General features: G+C 37.1%; 1 protein-coding gene across 2 annotated transcripts in view; it reads left to right on the top strand.

Annotated features, from left to right (window-relative positions):
• The window catches only part of m (miniature), a 231,310-nt gene that overhangs the window by 137,021 nt on the left and 72,788 nt on the right, over nucleotides 1–21,501 (top strand). For both annotated transcript variants that reach the window (XM_067779048.1, XM_067779047.1), the window contains exon 2: nucleotides 20,359–20,461. In XM_067779048.1, the coding sequence (XP_067635149.1) occupies nucleotides 20,387–20,461 (75 nt within the window). In that variant the 5' untranslated portion in view covers nucleotides 20,359–20,386. The remainder of the gene's footprint in view (nucleotides 1–20,358; nucleotides 20,462–21,501) is intronic.

The following is a 21,501-nucleotide window of genomic DNA, read 5'->3' as shown; positions in this document are numbered from 1 at the left end:
TATGTTAACGGTAATATTGCACATTTAGAGGTTTTTGTGTTGCCATCACAAACGCATCCGCATGCACGCTCTGTTTGTATAGCAATTCGTTTTTTTGGGTTATTGGCGTAATTCAAATTTGATCTTCATTGATGTTTAGCTACCTTGCAGACATACACATTTTTCTACTTTTACTTTGTTTTGAGATATTACCTTCATCAAATTTATATGCACCTACGTAAATTTTTTTTTTTTTTTGGCTGTAACCGCATTTACCGATTTCGTTTACGTGCCGCCACTCATTGAACAAAAGTTTATAGATTCAGCCGCTCCACCGATCGATTGCACATGCACTTAGGTACTTCACAAGTGCATATACTTAAATGTATCTTTGACGATCTGTTCTTCGTTCGTATGTATATTGATTGCTGCTACAAATTTAATGAGTTGCCCTTGAGGTGAACCCCCAACAAAGAAATTCAACAAATTATTGCATTGTTTGTGGTTAAGTGTTGGATTTTCAAAGGCATGCAGAAGGTTATGGTGGGCGGCTTGCATGACTTGTTGCTTGGCTGATAAGCCAATAGTTCGACCTACAAATGTTTAAGGTACTTAGTTAATAATCGAAGTAGGTTACTGATCCTGATTCGATACTTAGCTAGCAGTTTCTTCAAGCTCTTTATCGATTTTAGTAAACTAATCTCGCCTGGGGGTCATAATAACCCTATGAGCCAAATTAAAATAGAGTCAGTTCGAAATCGGAGAAAATTGAGACAAATTTTAAGTACCTTAAAGCCTGAATCAGGGACTGATAACGCAGAAGTAATGAAGTGAGTCAGGTTACTTATGTTTTTAAATAAACTAGAGCTTGCATAGGGGTTAAAGTTAAGCCACAATATCGAATTTTTATCCTTGAGTTGTCGGTTTGTTCTCGCCGAGTCATCGGCTTATCTGCTTCATAACAAAGAGATAAAACGTTACTAAAAAATCGACAACCGGCCGATAATATATTGGTAACACTCCGACAAGAAATCGATAACTGTTTGATAACAAATTCATAACTTTTCATTAAAAACCCGACAAATAGTCGATAACACATCTATAACAAATCAATAGTTCGTCGAAAAAATAGCCCGTCGATAACAAACCCAAAACTTATCGATAACAAACAGTTAGCGCTCCGATAAAAAATTGATAACACGCGTTCGTGGGATACAGAATCCCGAGCCGAAACTGGAACGGAAAATGAAAGCCGAAATTGGAACCGCTACCTAAACTTGAATGGAACTGAAATGAGCCTGAACAGATTTCAAACTGTAAACGAAATTGGAATCGGAATCAATCCCGAAACCCGAAACTGAAATGAGAAAAGGAGTCGAAGCTTGAACTGAAACTGCAACTGATATTGCAACCGGTACTGATATCGAAATGGAAACTGGACAGAATTTAAACGGCCACCGATACCGAGTCCAAAATTTAAAATGGAGTCGCAACTTAAACCACAACCGAGTCTAAAGCAGGAGTTTGAGCAAGAACTTAAACTGCAAACAGGGGCGAGTCCAAAATGGAAATAAGAGTCGGAAGCTGAACTTATGCTGGAACAGAAACAAATTGCGAAATGGAAACAGGAGTCGGAACCTGTACTTTAACTGTAACCGATACCGAGTCCAAAACGAAAAGTGTATTTGGCACCTTAACTTAGACTTTAAGCAAGACCGAGTCCGAAATTGAAAGTGAAGCTAGGACCTGAATTTTAACCATAGACGAGAACGAATCTGAAACCCTAACTGAAAACGGAATTATACCAAGTCTGGACCCCAAAGTGTAACTGGAGCCGAAACGGAAAGTTGAATTCAAACTGAAAAAACCTAGTTCGATAATGGGAACTATGCCGAAACCCATACTAACGTTTTACCTGAAGTCCGGAACAATTCAGAATCGAAAATTCAACCGAATTCAAATATAACACTGGAATCTGAAACTGTAATTAAGACAAAATCCGGAGCTTATCCTGAGACCAGAACTAGAACGGGAGCCAAGATTTGAATCGAAAGAGGAGCCGAACACAAAACCGAAATTTTGCAGACATTCGAGAAAAAATTTTACGATTAAGTACCTGGTTTGATTTGGAGCATTTTGTTATTATTTTTTGTGCCTAAGGAGTGGAAAGAGGCCTTCTTTATTTTAAACTTTCATCTACAGTGAACATTTTTTATTTTAAAATCGAACAATCGCTGATGTCCATAAGGCATCTTGTAGATAATGTGTCCAGGAAAGGCTCTGGTATGAACTTAAGTGAGGAGGATAGCTCGTACAACCACCACTGGGTTATCTCCTGAGGAGAATTAAAGAATATTTCATTAGTGCAAAGAACTTGCTGTGGACAATCAGCGTTGATTACAAGGTCCCGAGGCCCTAATGACCATGCCCGTCCTTTCGGGTGTGATCATAGGTCATTACGCTTTTGCACAAATGATCCGGCGGTGGCGCAAACCAACAAGCATAGGGGGATTCAGAAGCATAGAGAATGAGGAGGAAGACGAGTGGATGCGTAACTTTTTCTGCCGTTGTCCACGACTGCAATTCCAATCGACTAATCAACGAGAAAACAAGTAAGGAAGGCTAAGTTCGGGTGTAACCGAACATTACATACTCAGCTGAGAGCTTTGGAGACAAAATAAGGAAAAATCACCATGTAGGAAAATGAACCTACATTAACCCTAAAATGTGTTTGTATGACATTTCTCCGAAGTTGGCAAGACAACTTTTACGTGGAAAAAAATTACCTAATGGGAAAATTGCCGTGAATTTGCCGTAATTTATCCGTGAAACAAAAATATTTTTAGAAAATATAGGGTGGCACGCTAACTTCACGTAAAAAAAATAATTCTTGCACACGAATTTACCGTAAATTTGCTGTAGATAAGTGGCATAATTTATAATTTCGAAAAAAAAAATATAAATTTTTTGGAATTTATAAAATATGCCACTAATCTACCGCAAATTTACGGCAAATTCGTGCGCAAGAATTATTTTCCTAGCTGGTCGCTAATGTGGTTTTCTGAGGGTGGCACGCTAACTTCGCGTGAAGTTGGCGGTGCACCATAAAAAAATTTAAATATTTTTTTTTCGAAATTATAAATTATGCCACTTATCTACAGCAAATTTACGGTAAATTTGTGTGCAAGAATTATTTTTTTACGTGAAGTTGGCGTGCCACCCTATATTTTCTAAAATATGGCCGCGGCAATTTTTTTCTTTCACGGATAAATTACGGCGAGTTCACGGCAATTTTCCCATTTGGTAATTTTTTCCACGTAAAAGTTGTCTTGCCAACTTCAGAGAGGTTTGTATGACATGGGTATGAAATGAATGGTGTTAATAAGTATTTTAAAAGGGAGTGGGCCTTAGTTCTATATGTGGACGCCTTTTTCAGATATCGCCATAAAGGTGGACCAGGGGTGACTCTAAAATGTGTTTGTACGATATGGGAATCAAATGAAAGGCCTTAGTTCTATAGGTGGACGCCTTTTCGAGATATCGCCATAAAGGTGGACCAGGGGTGACTCTAGAATTTGTTTGTACGATATGGGTATGAAATTAATGGTGTTAATGAGTATTTTAAAAGGGAGTGGGCCTTAGTTCTATATGTGGACGCCTTTTTCAGATATCGCCATAAAGGTGGACCAGGGGTGACTCTAGAATATGTTTGTACGATATGGGTATCAAATTAAAGGTTTTAATGAGGGTTTTAAAAGGGAGTGGCCCTTAGTTTTATATGTGAAGGCGTTTTCGATAAATCGACCAAAATGTGGACCATGATGACCCAGAACATCATCTGTCGGGTACCGCTAATTTATTTATATATGCAATACCACGAACAGTATTCTTTCCAAGATTCCAATGGCTTTTGATTTCGCATTGCAGAACTTTTTCATTTTCTTCTACTTAATATGGTAGGTGTCACACTCATTTTACCAAGTTTTTTTCTAAAGTTATATTTTGCGTCAATAAACCAATCCAATTACCATGTTCAATCCCTTTTTCGTATATGCTATCGAATTATGGCATTTTTTTCATTTTTCGTAATTTTCGATATCGAAAAAGTGGGCGTGGTCATAGTCGGATTTCGGCCATTTTTTATATCAAGATAAAGTAATTTCAGATAACTACATGGATTAAGTTTAGTAAAGATATATCGGCTTTTGCTCAAGTTATCGTATTAACGGCCGAGCGGAAGGACAGACGGTCGACAGTGTATAAAAACTGGCGTGGCTTCAACCGATTTCGCCCATTTTCACAGAAAACAGTTACCGTCATAGAATCCCTACCTAATTTCAGAAGGATTGGTAAATTTTTGTTCGACTTATGGCATTAAAAGTATTCTAGACAAACTAAATGAAAAAGGGCGGAGCCACCCCCATTTTGAAATTTTCTTTTATTTTTGTATTTTGTCGCACCATATCATTACTGGAGTTGAAAGTTGACATAATTTACTTATATACAGTAAAGATATTAAATTTTTTGTTAAAATTTGACTTTTAAACAATTTTTTTTTTTAAAGTGGGCGTGCTCTTCATCCGATTTTGCTAGTTTTTATTTATTATTTATTTATATAGTAATAGTAGTAACGTTCCTGCCAAATTTCATCCTGATATCTTCAACGACTGCCAAATTACAGATTGCAAAACTTTAAAATTGCATTATTTTAAAAGTGGGCGATGCCACGCCCATTGCCCCAAATGTTTCTAATTTTCTATTCTGTGTCATAAGGTCAACCCTCCTACCAAGTTTCATCGCCTTGTCCGTCTTTGGCAATGAATTATGGCATTTTTTCGGTTTTTCAAGATTTTCGATATCGAAAAAGTGGGCGTGGTTATAGTCCGATATCGTTCATTTTAAATGGCGATCTGAGATGAGTGCCCAGGATCCTACGTACCAAATTTCATCAAGATACCTCAAAATTTACTCAAATTATCGTGTTAACGGACAGACGGACAGACGGACGGACGGACATGGCTCAATCAATTTTTTTTCGATACTGATGATTTTGATATATGGAAGTCTATATCTATATCGAATCCTTTATACCTGTACAACCAACCGTTATCCAATCAAAGTTAATATACTCTGTGAGCTCTGCTCAACTGAGTATAAAAAATCGCCGCTAGGTGGCGCAAGGATCGAGATATTCACAAAAACCGTATTTGTGGTCCGATTTGGCTCATATTTGGAACACATAATATATACGAGAATAGAAAGCGACCTATGGAAAAAATCGCCGCTAGGTGGCGCAAGGATCGAGATATTCACAAAAATCGTATTTGTGGTCCGATTTGGCTCATATTTGGAACACATAATACATACAAGAATGGAAAGCTACCTATGAAAAGAAAATCGCCACTAGGTGGCGCAAGGATCGAGATATTCAAAAAATCGTACTTTTGGTCCGATTTGGTCCGTATTTGGAACACATAATACATACAAGAATAGAAAGTGACATATGAAAAAAAATCGCCGCTAGGAGGCGCAAGGATCGAGATATTCAAAAATCGTATTTGTGGTCCGATTTGGCTCATATTTGGAACACATAATGCATAAGAGAATAGAAAGCGACCTATAAAAAAAATCGCCGCTAGGTGACACAAAGTTCTAGAAATTCAAAAAAATCGTATTTGTGGTCCGAGTTGGCTCATATTTGGAACACATAATACATACAAGAATAGAAAGCGACCTATGAAAAAATTCGCCCCCAGGTAGCGCAAAGATCGAGATATTCAAAAAATATCTTATTTGTGGTCCGAGTTGGCTCATATTTGGAACACATAATACATACAAGAATAAAAAGCGACCTATAAAAAATCGGCGCTAGGAGGCGCAAGGATGGAGATATTCAAAAATCGTATTTGTGGTCCGATTTGGCTAATATTTGGAACAAATATTACATACAGTCCGGTAGAAGTGACATCAAAATATTTTGGAGTTGGAGGAGGGGCAAGCATACGTGGCGCAGAGTCGAGTAAAGTCTTTGGAAGGATTATGTACTGAGGACTTATATTGTAACAAATTGTCAGGAAAGAGTCCTTGTAATAATGAGTCACGGAATGAACTAAATAGAATGAGAAATAATGGACTATTAAATAAAGACTATAAACTTGAAAATAAAATAATTAAAAAAAAAATGTTATGTGAAACGGCTTTATTGAAAACAATAATTACATGAAGTAGTAATAATACTAAAAGCTAGAAAATAATTAGGTAGGTCCTAGGTACTAGGTACACTCCTCATCAATCTAGGGCGTTGATCAGACAATTAAATAAAAGCGTTGGTCAGTTTTCTATTGATAGTCATAAGTAAGACCAACTGAACCTTAATCAGGGTATGCTACGCCTCACATTTTTTGAAATTTTACGCGCCCAACGCTTTTATTTGTCTGATCAATGCCCTAGATTGATGAGGAGTGTGATGACAAGTACCTAGGACCTACCTAATTATTTTCTAGCTTTTAGTATTATTATTACTTCATGTAAGTATTGTTTTCAATAAAACCGTTTAACTTGAAAATTTTTTTAATTATTTTATTTATATATGTAATACCACGAACAGTATTCCTGCCATGATACCAACGGCTTTTGATTTCGCCCTGCAGAACTTTTTCATTTTCTTCTACTTAATATGGTAGGTGTCACATCCATTTCACAGACAGACGGACATGGCTAAATGAGTTTCTTTTTTCGCCCATATCTTTTTGATATATAGAAGTCTATATCTATCTCGATTAGTTTATGCCGTTACAGGTTACCGTTATGCGAACAAAATTAATATACTCTGTGAGCTCTGCTCAGTGGAGTATAAAAAAATCAAATTGCTTTGGCACATACGGGAGAGACAGTCAGTTTTTCGCATTTTCTGAACATTGCGATTTTTTGCGTTAATCGCTTATTTGATCGTGGTGTGCGATATATTGCTTGCATCACGCTAACAAAAATATTTGTTTCCTTACGCCTAATCACGCAACAAACCACGCACTACTTATCAACAAATTTGTCTAAAACTGAACCCTGGTATAAGTATCCTGCTGCAGTTTGTATTATTGATTAACTGATTGACCACGAGGTCCCTTGTTACCGCCCACACACTCACATAGTAGTCCATATATTCTTGTAGCCTGAAAATTTAATTTATTTACAAAATTTAAACAGCAGACAACCTTTTAATTATGCTCATCAATTTAGAGTCACTGCGCGAACTGAGCCAGCTATTTACGGTACCTGCCACCTCGCTTTCTCCCACCTAATGACGCCAACAACCACCACAATGCGTGTAACCTTGATTACTTAATTAAATGCCAACAATCACTGTGCATTTACAATAGACGAGCCCAACTAGAGAAAGACACTTCTTACCAGCACCAACAACAATACACAAGCTTTATATTTATACAATGCAACGACTACAAATAACTCCTACAATAAAATATTGAGTATGTAGTTGAAATGCCAAGCATTTGGACCGACCGTCTGCCAACTAACACTTAAACCATTGCGGTGGCGTTTTGTTGGCAATGTTGCAGATGTTGTTTTATGATGAGGTGTGATGCGGTGTGGTGAAACTATGTGCACAACAGACCGTATTAACTTTAATCAATCAGCAGCAATATACCGCCCGTCGCATATTGGGAAATAGCAACAACTATAACAAGCATTAAAGACTCAAATAACAATTGTTGCCATGAGGCGTTGCTGCAAATATAGGCAGACGGTGAATAACAGAGCATAACGGAGTATATATGTATGCGGGTCGATGTGTGTGTGTGTGTGTGTACAACGTGGGTAACTGGATATCGCCTGGCAGCCACAACAGCGATCATAGTTGCCAACAAAATTATGCTACAACAAGCTAGAAATTGCTGCAATTTCACAGCACTTGCAACAACTATGATTAAAGCAGCATGGCTTCATACATACATATATGTTTGTATGTACATATTTTTATGTAGGTATATGGAAAACATGCAACCATAATGCCACCAACTGCAACTAGTTGCTAGTGTGGCATGTGGCAAGTGGCATGCGGCATACGGCAAAGCGATTGTGAAATGTGAGCACAGCACAGCAGCCATAAAAAGTTCAACGCAGTCAAAATGTAAAGCTAATGCGAATGCCAAAAGCGTCACTTACATACATAGGTACTTAGAATAGGACGAAGTCTGCGACATAAGCACTCACAGATTTAATGGAAACGAGCGAGTCCCTCGCCTTGACTGCATAGTAATTTTTGCATACAGTAATGTGCAAAGAAATGAAAAACTTGAAACAGTGGTTTAATAGCTGTCGCAATTGATAAACATAATTTTGTTTTTGCTTTCAATAAATTTTGTTTTATCGTTAAGCCAGAAGAATAATAGTTATGATACTTATTGTTTTTCTAATTTTTCTATAATTGAAAACTATATTTTTTTTAATTTTGAATAGAAGATGGACAATTTTTCAGAGACTTGCATAACTTGTCAACTATAAAAAAATTTAAAAAAATACATATAGAAAAACTTATTGTTCTGGCCTTATACTCGAATTCGAACCTGTAATTGTTTTTAATGTTATGTAATTTTGCAGGGCTGCAGACTGCCGCATAAATCAAAGCGGTTTGGTTCGAGCGGTTAATCCCTTGGGGCAGAGCAAAATAAATTTCCCTTCAGGACCTGATTGGTTCTGTAGAAAAATTAACACTACTTAGCTGCCGAAAAACTGTTCACGAACCCCACACCTGATGAGTTTTCCACTTGTCTCTCATGTCAGCTTTCTACGAGCCTAACGATATAAGCGAGCAGTGAAGAACCTTCTACCACAAAAACAAACTCGTTACGAAATATTTTAAAGATCTGCGCGAGTTTTGGATATATCTTTCATCGGTATGAAGAGATGACTGGCGTTCTTCGCAATGCATCTGCTCAACCTCTGGTCCTTTAAGCGCCAAATAATGAGGAGCAGAGAAAAGAATCGAATATTTTAAATTGAACACCACTGTATGTATGTATGTGTGTAGGTCTCCTGCATAATGATAGAGATATTTACAAGCTTTGCAACGAATATGCATACAACATTATTATTATAGTTATATTGGTTGTACTTTTGGCATTTTTGTATGCAAATTTATTTGCTGTGGGGAATTGTTGCGTATAAGAATAACAGCAAACTATTAAGCAGCATTTTATCGTTCAACAACAGCAGTATAGATTAGAGTATATGGAAAATGACCACCAAAAATGTACACAATTAAAGCTAACTAAAATTTGATTATAATTTTACGGATCACGAAATGTTACTCAGTTCTAGCTAACTAAAAAAAAAGTCAGCTTATAAGTAATGGTAAAGTTATGTAGCGCTGCCACACCAAATAATCTGCTGTTTAGTATAATTCGAAAATAATTCAGAACAGTGTATCTCTTTCTGGGACTAGCCCGCCAAATGGGGAAGATTTTTTGTACGTTTCTTTCCATTTCTTTCCACCTCTTCCTACATCTTTTCCCTTCCCACCCTACTTCTTTTCCTCTCCTTCCCACACCACAGCACAACATGCTTTCTTGGAGGGGGGAATCCAGCGAGACAGCGCTACATGGGTGGTGGGAACAATAAATACAGTGTGTAAATACACGGCTCTAGCTAGAACACATGCAAGATCCCCTTTTTTGAAAACCCTGTGCAAATTATCGGAATAATGGATTCCAAATATTGTTTATTTTATAAGCTTCAACGTTGGCTTTGTACTTCAACGGATGTAGCGTTAAGTGGGTTCAGACGAGTGTTATGACAATAAGCCGAATTTTTACTAACTAATTGGGCGATCTTGGTCGCAGCTGCTAGGACTTAAACTTAGTCAAAATTAGTTCTTTCCAGGACAACTAGTAGCCTTGTTTTTCTCAGAATTTGTAACCAAGAGAATAAACTTTAGATGAAATCCTTCGACATTTCCACCTGGTGTTCGTGAAAATATTTATCAAATGGTATTATAGGTTATAGACATAAAAAACATGTTTCTGGAGGCCCTATATTTATTAGGCCGAAAGGAAAATAAGTCACATATATGCAAATAAGGCCTTCACAGCTGTGAGTGAGTTATAACGGGTATCGCACATCGAAATATGCAGCACTTTTGAGTTAATTATATATAAACGTACCCAATATCATGATCTATATTGTATGAAAAAATCTTTGTGATTAGTTAAAAATTTACCACGTGCTATAAAAATTAAAATATGCCTTTATATGCGCAACATATGGCAGTTAAAATCTTTGGGTATCTCTCCTGGAAAATTGTGTTTTTTGAGTTATGATACTATTGAAGTAAATGAGCGATATGTAGTAGCGAAGAAGAAAGAGAAACAATCACACATCACGTTAAGAGCAGACGCTGTTATTCACATATACGTACGCATATAGCTAGAAGAAAAACATAAACTACAGATATACATGTATATAGCTAAATAACCAAAGAGATACAAGATACAACTAAACCAGAAGCCATGTTCGTGAAGGTCTATACCATGAGAAATAGGTGAACGAGCCTAACTGAGAGTGTAAAAGCAGCGTGATGCAAGCGATAATCAATCAGTTTGATTTTAACACGCTATGCGTAAAGAAAGCGAGAATTGTAAAGTAGAAATAAAGAACATCTTGCCGTACTGAATATTTGAGTTATTTATTCGATCTTCTCGAAATGCATACGTCGTGCAAAATAAATATACTGTTGTGTGAGACGTTAGCCCGCTAGCGGCAGTGTTTTGATTTGACCAAATAATTTTTGGTAGTCATAAAGGAAGTAATTTTTCAAAAAATATAAATTTATTCGACAGTTCAGAGATTCGAACGTTAGCAGAAGGTGCATAGTAATCAGGAATTTCCTAAAAAAACGTTACAATATCTTATAAGAACTTATACTACTCTTTGCTAGAAATGAATATTTATTTTTATTTTGCGTGTATACATTTGTTTATGTGTGTGATTGCCTGGGGCTACGAATCTGTGTAAAATTGTAATGAAACGCTTTTAGTACTATATCAAAGTTAACGTTTTCATTCGCCTCATGCATGTTTCATGCACAAATTTCACTATACACATGTACACTCCTATTCACTTCCTTCCTTTCTTCATGTTTTTCGTCATACTGCTCACACATTAACTCACAAAGTCACACAATCACCACCACATCAGGAATCGGAATAAGCCCAAACTGTATTCCTCAACATCTTGGCCACTTACTACTTGTACTGCTACCTAACCAACTTCTTATTCACTTTAGTGTAGTTAGTTACCTTTAAAGTGGGTTAAGATCATTAAAATTCGTTGCAATTTAAAGTATGCAGTATAGGTAGATGTTGCAGTTTCTGATGTTGTCATTTTAAGTAGCTGTCGGTTAGTAGGTGAATGCTACAATAATGGAATATATAACTACAGTTAGGGGATGGGTCGGTAATGAAAGGAGAGTTGAGTACACTTAAGTATGCACTCATTAAACTCAATGAGAATTCAATGCTTACTCTGTCAGTTTAGCAAATTAACTACATAATGATGTTATCTTAAGACTACTTGTAAGTAAATTTTTACATAACTATATATTTAAATACTTATAATTTAGTATATGTAGAGGCTTGTGTGGGATGGGTCGTTCCATGTGAAACGTAAGAGTACCATGATCAAAGATATATGTGTGACTTTCATATGTTAAGGTCCCAAGGGCACTGCCATTAATTCTACTATGAGATATATTTATATTACACAGATCTTTAGCCGCTATTATATCACCACCAAAATAAATAAAACATAAAATTTCTTTAAATCTAAAATTCTAATTAAACTTTTAGATTGTGCATTGTTCACTTTTCCAAAATTTCTAGGCTAATTTTGATCCTAACATCAAAGTTTATGGGTCTTGCTCAGAGTTGCAATGATTTTTAAAATATGCTGAAATATTTCCAAAATACAATAATGCCAAATATTCGCAAAATCATACCGAAGTTATCCCAAAAACAACCACCAAATAGTCGCAAGATAATAACGGAAACGAAATAATCCCCCAAATGTTACGACAATTCAAAAAATTCAAACGATTCAGATAAATTATCAAGATGTTTCCAAAAAAGTATTGAATTTATCTGTAAAACAATTAGGCAATCCTTCCAAAATAATCGTGAAGCGCTATCAAAGTTATCCGAGATGAACCCAATCACCAAGTAATATTACCTACCTTTTGGTGGGACGGGACCTACTTGTTGTATGCCGTTCCGAACAGCATATGCTAGACAAAAGAGTTTTCACTGAGAGCTTTTCATGGAAAAAATACGCTCGGAGTGCTTGCCAAAACACTACCGAGAGGCGACCCCACTTAGAAAAACTTTCTTCTAATTGAAAAAAAGTTGTTTCTAAAATTTTGATGTTGCTTTTTGCCCGGGGCTTGAACTCAGGATTTTCTGTTTGGTATGTTTGGTAAGCGGAGCACGCTACCATAACACCACGAGGGGTACTCTTCCCGTAATATTCCCTGAAATTATTTAGTACAACCCCGAATACAATCCAAAAATAGTGCCGAAAGATCAATAGCAAAACTTTGTTAAGCTCCCGATATAATCATAGTTATCGCGAAAATAGTTCCGATTCGGTAAAAGTGCCCCCATTGTCCGTAATTGATCCACAAATTATCGTAAAATTATACAGGAGTTGTTTCGAAATAATACGAAGGCAGCTCCAAAATCATCGCATAGTTATCTGAAATCGTAAGTTGATGCCGTATTAGTACCAAAATTATCCCAAAGCAATCCTAAAATTATCCAAAAAGAGTCTCGAAATTTTTCGAAATTATCAAGAGCAAATTCCGAAATGGTTAAGAAACTGTCTCGGATCGACCCTAAAAGCAATTCTGAATTTTACCGGACATAGTCCAATCATTATCCGGAAACTTGACGACCAGTGATCTTGAAAATATCCAGAAAACTACCTAAATTATTTGGAAAAATTCCAGTATGTTCCAATCCAATCTCGAAATAACCGTCCAATCCCATCTTGAAATAATCATACGGAAACAAAACCCAATATGCAAAACAAATTTTATCGAAAATATCCCAAATTCATTCAGCGGGATTAGTGTCAACTCAACTGATCAGCTCTAAATCTTATTGGGTTGTGGGTTAAACTCGCTTTTTTAAAAAATTTTCGAATTTCCCATCATACAAATTATTTTACTATCTTTTTTTCCTAACTCGTATTTGAGGTGTCTTAGACCCACTTGCAGAATGGCAAGTAATTTATTTAGCACAGAGTTAGTTTAAACAAGTAAGGACGGGACTGTGCCGAAGACTTCATACCTTTCATGAATGAGGCTGAACAATAATTTTATTCCGTTCGTAATCTCCAAATAATCGGATGTATAAGATAAGAAATATATAGTGAACTGATGTACATACCTAAACTATTTTTAAGATAAATATAAAATAAACAAGTAAAGGTGTCTAAGTTTGGGTGTAACCGAATATTATATACTCAGCGTGAGCTTCAATTGTACATTCCATTTCAGACAAATTACTTTTCTACATAAAACGTGGCACCGCCCGTTTAAAAAAAATGTCTCTCCATTTCCTCTTACAATAAAACTTGATAAGTGAAATATCAATTATTCAAAACAATTGTTTGCTAAGTTATAGCTTATTCTAGTCTACGACCCTTTTAAACTTGTTTTATATCTAAGTTGCCGTGGTCTTTAACCGACCCCGTCCGTTTTTACTAGAAATATTTTCTGCTATAAGGAAAATATGTGTACAAAATTCCATTACGATATGTTAATTTTTCTTCGAGTTATGGCTCCCGAAACATAGAAAATTGCTTAGTCATAAAAGGGGCGGTGCCACGCTCATTTCTTTAAATTTGAAGTTTTTCCTATTTATTGTTATAAATCCACTTGGGAAATGAAATACCATTGATATAAAGCTTTTGATACAAAGATATAGCTTATTTTATTCGTCCACGACCCTTTTTAAAATCCTTTATATAAAAGTGGGTGTGGTCCTTAACCGATTTCGTTAATTTTTCTTTAAATCATTCCTTATAGTAAAGGCAACCTCTCTGCCGAATTTTGTTACGATAGGTTTAACGATTTTTGATTTATGATTAATAATATTTGTAAAATTTATTTTATCATAAGTGGGCGGTGCCACGCCCATTTTGAAAATTTTTCCAAATTTTTATCAAGAGTCGCAATATCAGTCCACATGTCAAATTTCAACATTCTAGGTGTATTATTTACTAAGGTTTTTTGTGTTTTCCAAAATTTTATATATATAAAAAACGGGCGTGGTTGTCATCCGATTTCGCTCATTTTCAATACCAATCTATTCTCGGTCCAGATAAGCTAGTGTACCAAATTTGGTGATGATATCTCAATATTTACTCAAGTTATCGTGCTAACGGCGGACGGACGGACATGGCTCAATCAAATTTTTTTTCGATACTGATGATTTTGATATATGGAAGTTTATCTATCTCAATTCATTTATACCTGTACAACCAACCGTTATCCAATCAAAGTTAATATACTCTGTGTGCAAAGCACGCTGAGTATTAAAATGGCAAACAACCCCTTTTCTAAATGATCGGTTCTATAGGTTATATATTATATATAGCTCCGATCGAAATGGTTTTTACAGGAAATCTTCTACGATATATTAGAATATATATCACCAAGTTTCACGTTTTTATACTGGAAACTAAGGGAGCCATCTGTGAATGCTGAAACTATAGTTGACTATGTATCAAGAACTGCAAATATTTCGCCTTTATTAATGCGATGCCAAAAACTTACGAAAAGGGACGTAGATGAAAAGTCCTTACGGAGTGTTAATTTTAAGCTTGGGATCTCAGCATCTAATTACAATAAGTTGCTCGATTCGTCAATTTGGCCATCGGATGTAAAAGTAAGGCCGTTTCGTTTTTTTCTGTTTTTTGTTGTTATTGACAACGTAAAGTCATCGCATTATGTAGCAACCTCAGGTGTGCCCCAAGGTAGTATCCTTGGCCCACTTTTCTTTATTCTCTTTATCAATAATGTAAGTGCTTGTTTCAAGCAATGCAATTATCTCCTTTACGCTGATGATTTGAAAATTTTTTTCAGAATCAAGAAGGAGTCTGATGCTCTCATACTACAATCTGAGTTAAATAATTTTAATGAGTGGTGCTGTAAAAATAAGCTTGCGCTGAATGCCAACAAATGTTATTACATAACTTATTCCAAATTATGTAATAAATTGATTTCGTCTTACTATGTCTCTAATAAGCCGTTACTTAGGGTGAATAAAATTCGGGATTTAGGTGTTGTATTTGATTCGTGTTTTACATTCACCGAGCACTTAAATTTTATTATCCCCAAAGCATATTCCTTACTGGCCTTTATTAAAAGAAATGGATCCGAGTTTAAGGACCCATATACTAAAAAACTATTATATAATGCCTTTGTGCGGTCAAGGCTTGAGTATGGTTCCATAATATGGAGTCCTTATTATGAGCTACACAATAAGAGAGTTGAACGTGTGCAAAAAATATTCATGAAGTACTGTTTATACGATATAAACTTCGATCTGCCTCTTCCTCCATATATCTCTAGGTGTAAGCTAATTAATCTTCACACATTAGAAAGTAGAAGATTAATTACATCTATAATGTTTATTTATGATATTTCCAATGGCAATATTGATTGCCCGATACTGTTAGTCTTTGAACTTTTATGTTCCATCACGGACTTTGCGCCAATATAATATGTTTGTAATTGACCAGTTTAGATCTAATTACGCACTTAATGGCCCGATCACTCGCGCTCTAATTGCTATTAACTCAATCAATAATAATTATTGTATTGATTTTGCGATATCTCGTCGAAGTTTTAAAAATATGTTATTTTCCATTTTAAATTAAGTTTACTGTAAATAAACCTTATGTTTAATAATGTTTAATATAGTCTGTAAGATTTTTGTAAATCATAGACTGAATAAAGAAATATGAAATATGAAGTGTCGCTCACAAGCACACGTACATCTGTAGTTATAATTATAGCAGATAACCAACTAGTAGATTCTAGAAAAGAAGCGCCTAGAAGATGCAACGAGGAAATCAAAGAGTATAAAAGGCAGCAACAGTAGAGACGCTACAATCAGTTTTGAATTAAGTACGATATCTGTCGGGCAAAAGTAGTGTTATTGTACTTTAGTAAAGGCCATTTTGCATTATTGAAAAATGGAGTTATTTATTCAACAGTGTAGTGATTTGAACCTTAGTAGAAGATTTGAAATAAGCGGAATTGCAGTAATTTCTTTACAATTGGTGTCAGAAGAGGAATTGTTGAATAAACTCCAAAGATTAGGAATACAACTTGGGCATGGCAAAGTTGAGTGAATTGAGGATCCAGCAACTGAAAAAGGAGTTGGAGAACCGTGGATTGAATACAACCGGCAATAAGACCGAACTTCAAGCACGGCTACGAGAGGTAATGGAGTCGCAAGGAATTGATGTGTACGAATTTTTCTTTTATCCTGATGGGGACGAGACAACAACAAAAATTGAAGAGAAAAACGAAACATCGCAAACAGTTACGAGCACAGACTTGAACATGATTTTGGCTGCAATATCTGCACAAACATCGACAGTAACATCAATGTCGTCGCAAATGTCAGAAATGTCGACATAGATTACATCCAAGATGGAAACTCAGCTGGAATCGCAGGAGAACCGTATAACAGCGAAGATTGAAGCACAAGAGGCACGAATATCCGAAATGTCGGCGCAAATTTCAGCACAGATATCATCGCAGATCTCTGCTCAACTGGAAGAGCAAGAAGGACGTATTTCCTCGAAGTTGGAGGCGCAAGATACAAACATTTTACAGTTTGAGGAAAAAATCGAGGCCGAGGTGGATGCTTTGAGAGGACGTATCAAGCAGTTGCAACTAAATCGCCCAGCAGTTTCAACGAGTAATCCAAAGGTAAAAACACCATCCTTTGACGGTTCTGTTCCTTTCCAAGTCTCTACGCTACAGTTTGAGAAGACCGCAACAGTGAACAACTGAAATGCTGAAGATAAAGTTGCTGCACTGTTCATGGCATTGAAAGGGCCTGCAGCTGAGATTTTACAAACCATTCCAGAGGGCGAACGGAGCTGTTATGAAGCATTGATGGGCGCTCTAGAGAGACGATACGGAACTGAGCATAGGGGACAGATATACCAAATGGAGTTACTGAATCGCTTCCAGAGGCCTGGTGAAACATTGCAAGAGTTTGGTCTGATGTTGAAGGCTGGCACATTTGGCGAATGCGGACGCACCCGTGGAATACACTGAAAGGGTAAAGATTCAGAGATTTATAAATGGCATACGGAACGTCGAAGCAAAGCGAGCTACATACGCAAACCCAAAGCCAACATTCGCAGAAACGGTGTCGCAAGCTCTGATTCAGGAAACAGCGTCGCTTCTGTGTAAGCCAGTTTTCAAAGCACGCCGTGTGGAAGTAGAAAGGCCAGAGTGGGTAGACGCAATATTGGAGGTGCTGAAAGGATCGCAAAAGTGGAGTGGAAGAGTTATCAAATGCTTCAAATGCGGGAAGCCCGGTCACATTGCACGTCATTGCGATCTTGGTCTTAATAGTTCCAACAATGTGGGTGGCCGTAAACGCAAAGCTGGAGGAGATGAGCAAGAGCGTGTCAGATGTAAAGAAAGAAAACTTGCCCCAGCTACTGAATGTCCTGTGATGTCTGTGTCGCAAATTGGAAGAAAATCGAGCAGTCTTGCCGTCGAAGGAAAGCTGGATGGCAAGGAGCGTGTACTGACTGTAGATACGGGCGCATCTCATTCCTTAATCCGATCTGACTTGGTCAACAGGAGAGTAAAACCGTTACCTGGAGCAAGGTTGTGTACGGTCACTGGCGAGTATAATCAAGTCCAAGGAGAAGTGGTATGTGAGGTATTAATTGGAAAGGTCATGGTTCTACACAAATTCATTGTGGCGGAGATTGTTGATGAGGTCATATTGGGAGTTGACTTCTTAGTTGACCATGACATCAGGATCGACATGCAGAGAAGGATTATACATTATAAGAACCAGGATATACCACTTAACTTCAGTTTGGCGAAAGGGTTCAGTAGTAATCGAGTACTGGTGGAGAAGACTCGACAAAGACCACGAAAGTCAAAGGCAAAGGTTGATGGATCGAATGGGCCAAATAAAGCGAAATCAAAAGTACCTGCGAGAGAAACACTGGCATTGACAAAAACAAATGGACGTACAAAAACGAAGGAACGAATTTTCGAGAAAGAATGCAAGGGTGGTTTCAAGCCTGTTGTGAAGCGTCGGAACGATACTGGTTATGCAAAGCAAATCCGTCAAGCGCAAGCTCTACGAAGTAGTTCATTGGCCAAACAACAGAGTGTGAAGGAACGAACCAAGGTAATGAGTAGTACGATGAAACACAGGTACGATGAGAACAGTAATTCGGAAGGTTTCTTGGCGGGATATTTGGTACTGTTATACAACCCTCGCCAGCGGAAAGATGTTCCATCCAAGATTCGGTGCAGTTGGGAAGGCCCGTACAATGTTGTGAAGAAGATCAGTGATACCATCTACCGCATACCAACCATTGGGAAACCACGGAGTAGAATAGTGGTACATTTGGAGATGCTAGCGGCGTGTAGATCGGGAGATTTGTCTGATCGGGACGATCAGACTTAGGCAGTGTTACGAATATTAGCAACACTAAGGGGTACTGCCATCTCTAAGCCGATGCTAAGCAGTGATTGTATGCACATCCATAAATCAATCATTATTTATTTATATAAACGAATCAATCATTATATCTACACATATGTACGTACACGCAGCGGAAAAGCAACGCACAAACACATGCAGATATCTTATCTGAGATATGCAATTGTAATTGTGGAAGCGTCGCTCACAAACACACGCGCATATGAGAGCTATGCACGTACATCTGTAGTTATAATTATAGCAGATAACCAACTAGCAGATTCTAGAGAGTATAAAAGGCAGCAGCAGTGGAGGTGCTACAATCAGTTTTGAATTAAGTACGCTATCTGTCGGGCAATAGTAGTGTTATTGTACTTTAATAAAGGCCATTTTGCATTATTGAAAAGTGGAGTTATTTATTCAACAGTTTAGTGATTCGAACCTTAGTAGAAGATTTGAAATAAGCGGAATTGCAGTAAATTCGTTACAATATATATCACCGAGTTTCACGTTTATACTTTCTAAATTAAGGGAGAAATGGCCAAAAATCTTACTATCTGAACGATCGGTTGTATGGGAGATATATGTTATAGTGGTCCGATCCTACCGGATCCGACAAATGTCTAATATTATACAAAAATACATCCTTGTGCCAAACTTCATTGAGATATCAGACAGACGGACGGACAGACGGGCATGGCTATATCAACTCCGTTCGTCGCCCTGATCAATTCGGTATACTTAATGGTGAGTCTATATTCTATAATTCTCAACGTTACAAACATCGGACCAAAGTTAATATACCACTTCATGTTCATGAGAGGTATAAAAATGTGTCAAAAATATGTGAGTTCAACCCCTCATGTCAAGTTTACTCTGAGTTAAAAAGATAATTTGGCGTTCTGCAAGTGCGCCTTGAGGTATTACTTGATGAAATTAAAAGATTTAAAAGTAAACCATCGGCTTATCGTAACTTTTTCCAATCAGGCAGCGCCTGTTTCAAGCGTTACTATATGGTCACGTTGGATATATTCTAGCTAATTCAAGTTCTACTTTTGATGAACCTTCCAGGCTAAACCTTTAAAAATCTATTTACGTTTAGAAGCCACCAACCCGCATGTTTTACAAACATGATCGGCTGGGGGCTCTATCGAAAAAGATTTTCTATCAGGATAGACACTGATAGCATGTGTGTGTGTTCGGTGTATTTTTTTTCAGTGTGTACAGTTACCTTTCACGTGGAATGTCTCATATACCGCACAATATCAAACAAAATTAAGTACGCATTGTGCATCGAAATTCGCCTCCCTAACTCCGACAAGAAATTATATTAATATGTATTTGATATTCATTAAAAAAGTCATGAGATGCCTTATGGTGCTGATAAAGAACGTGAAGGATGTAGGAGCGGGAGAAAGAGAGATCAAATGAAACCTAGTACAGAGAAGCGAAAAACGATGATGGGGCACTCGGAAATTGTTCGAATGTAGGCAAACCAAACATATTACGAGTTGGTTGTTATTTAAAATTAGTTTTAATGCCATTTTATTTTTAATGTTTTTTTTTAATCTAAATGTATATGCATTTTGTTTTTCTTTATTTCTTTCAGATTCAACAATATAGCAAACAGCTCCAAAATGTGGAGCCCGCAAAAAGGTCCTACACGACTGTGGGACCTTAGCAGTAGTCATATATTTATTTTATCTTTAATGGTAAGTACATCAATTAAATTACATTGAGTAACATTTCTAAGGCAACCCCAGATAAAACAGCGCCAAAAATAAACATTTTTGGTTACTTAGTTATTGTGTTCTATAAATGGTATAATGCAAAAACCTGTATAGCTCGCACAGCTCACCGTTAAATCTTCTTTGGTACTCGCCATCGCCAACGCGAAGGGGTTCATAAATCTTTCGAAGAACTTTTCTCTCGAACACTCCCAGAGCCGCTTCATCTGCTGTTGTCATGGTCCATGCTTCTGCCCCATACAGCCGGACGGGTACGATAAATGACTTGTAGAGTATGATTTTAGTTTGCCGAGAGAGGACTTTACTCTTAAATTGCCGACCTAGTCCAAAGTAGCATTTATTGGCAAGAGTGATTCTTCGCTGTATTTCAGAGCTGATTTTGTTGCTGGTGTTAATGCTGGTTCCCAAATAAACGAAGTCTTTTACTATTTCGAAATTAAGTCTGCCAACAGTATCGTGGTTGCCAAGGCGCAAATGGGCTGACTCTTTGCTCGATGACAGCAGGTACTTCGTTTTATCCTCATTCACAATCAAACTCATCTATCCGCTTCTTTTTCCAGTTTGGAGTAAGCAGAACTTACCGAGCCGATGATATCAATGTCATCATCTTACGCCAGTAACTGTTCGCTTTTATAGAATATTGTTCTAGAGCGGTTAATTTCTGTATAATTTTCTCCAGCATCAAATTAAAGAAATCAGACGATAGGGGGTCACCCTGTTTGAAACCTCGTTTAGTTTCGAACGGCTCGGAGAGGTCATTCCCAATTCTGACTGAGCTGATAGGGTTGTTCAACGTCATTTTGCACAGCAATATACGTTTTGCGGGGAAACGAAATAGAGACATAGCTGTCGAAGCCAGCTTTAAAATCGACGAAGAGGTGATGTGTGCCGATTCTGCGCCTTCAATCCTCGCCGCGGTATTTGAATAGCTCAGAAGACAACCCATCAGCGCCCGCGGCCTTGTTGTTGTTTAATCTGGTTATTACTATTCTAACTTCGTCGTA

This window comes from Eurosta solidaginis, chromosome 4 (genome assembly GCF_040869045.1).
Source record: "Eurosta solidaginis isolate ZX-2024a chromosome 4, ASM4086904v1, whole genome shotgun sequence".
NCBI lineage: Eukaryota > Metazoa > Arthropoda > Insecta > Diptera > Tephritidae > Eurosta > Eurosta solidaginis.
This window is presented reverse-complemented; position numbering and strand designations above follow the sequence as displayed.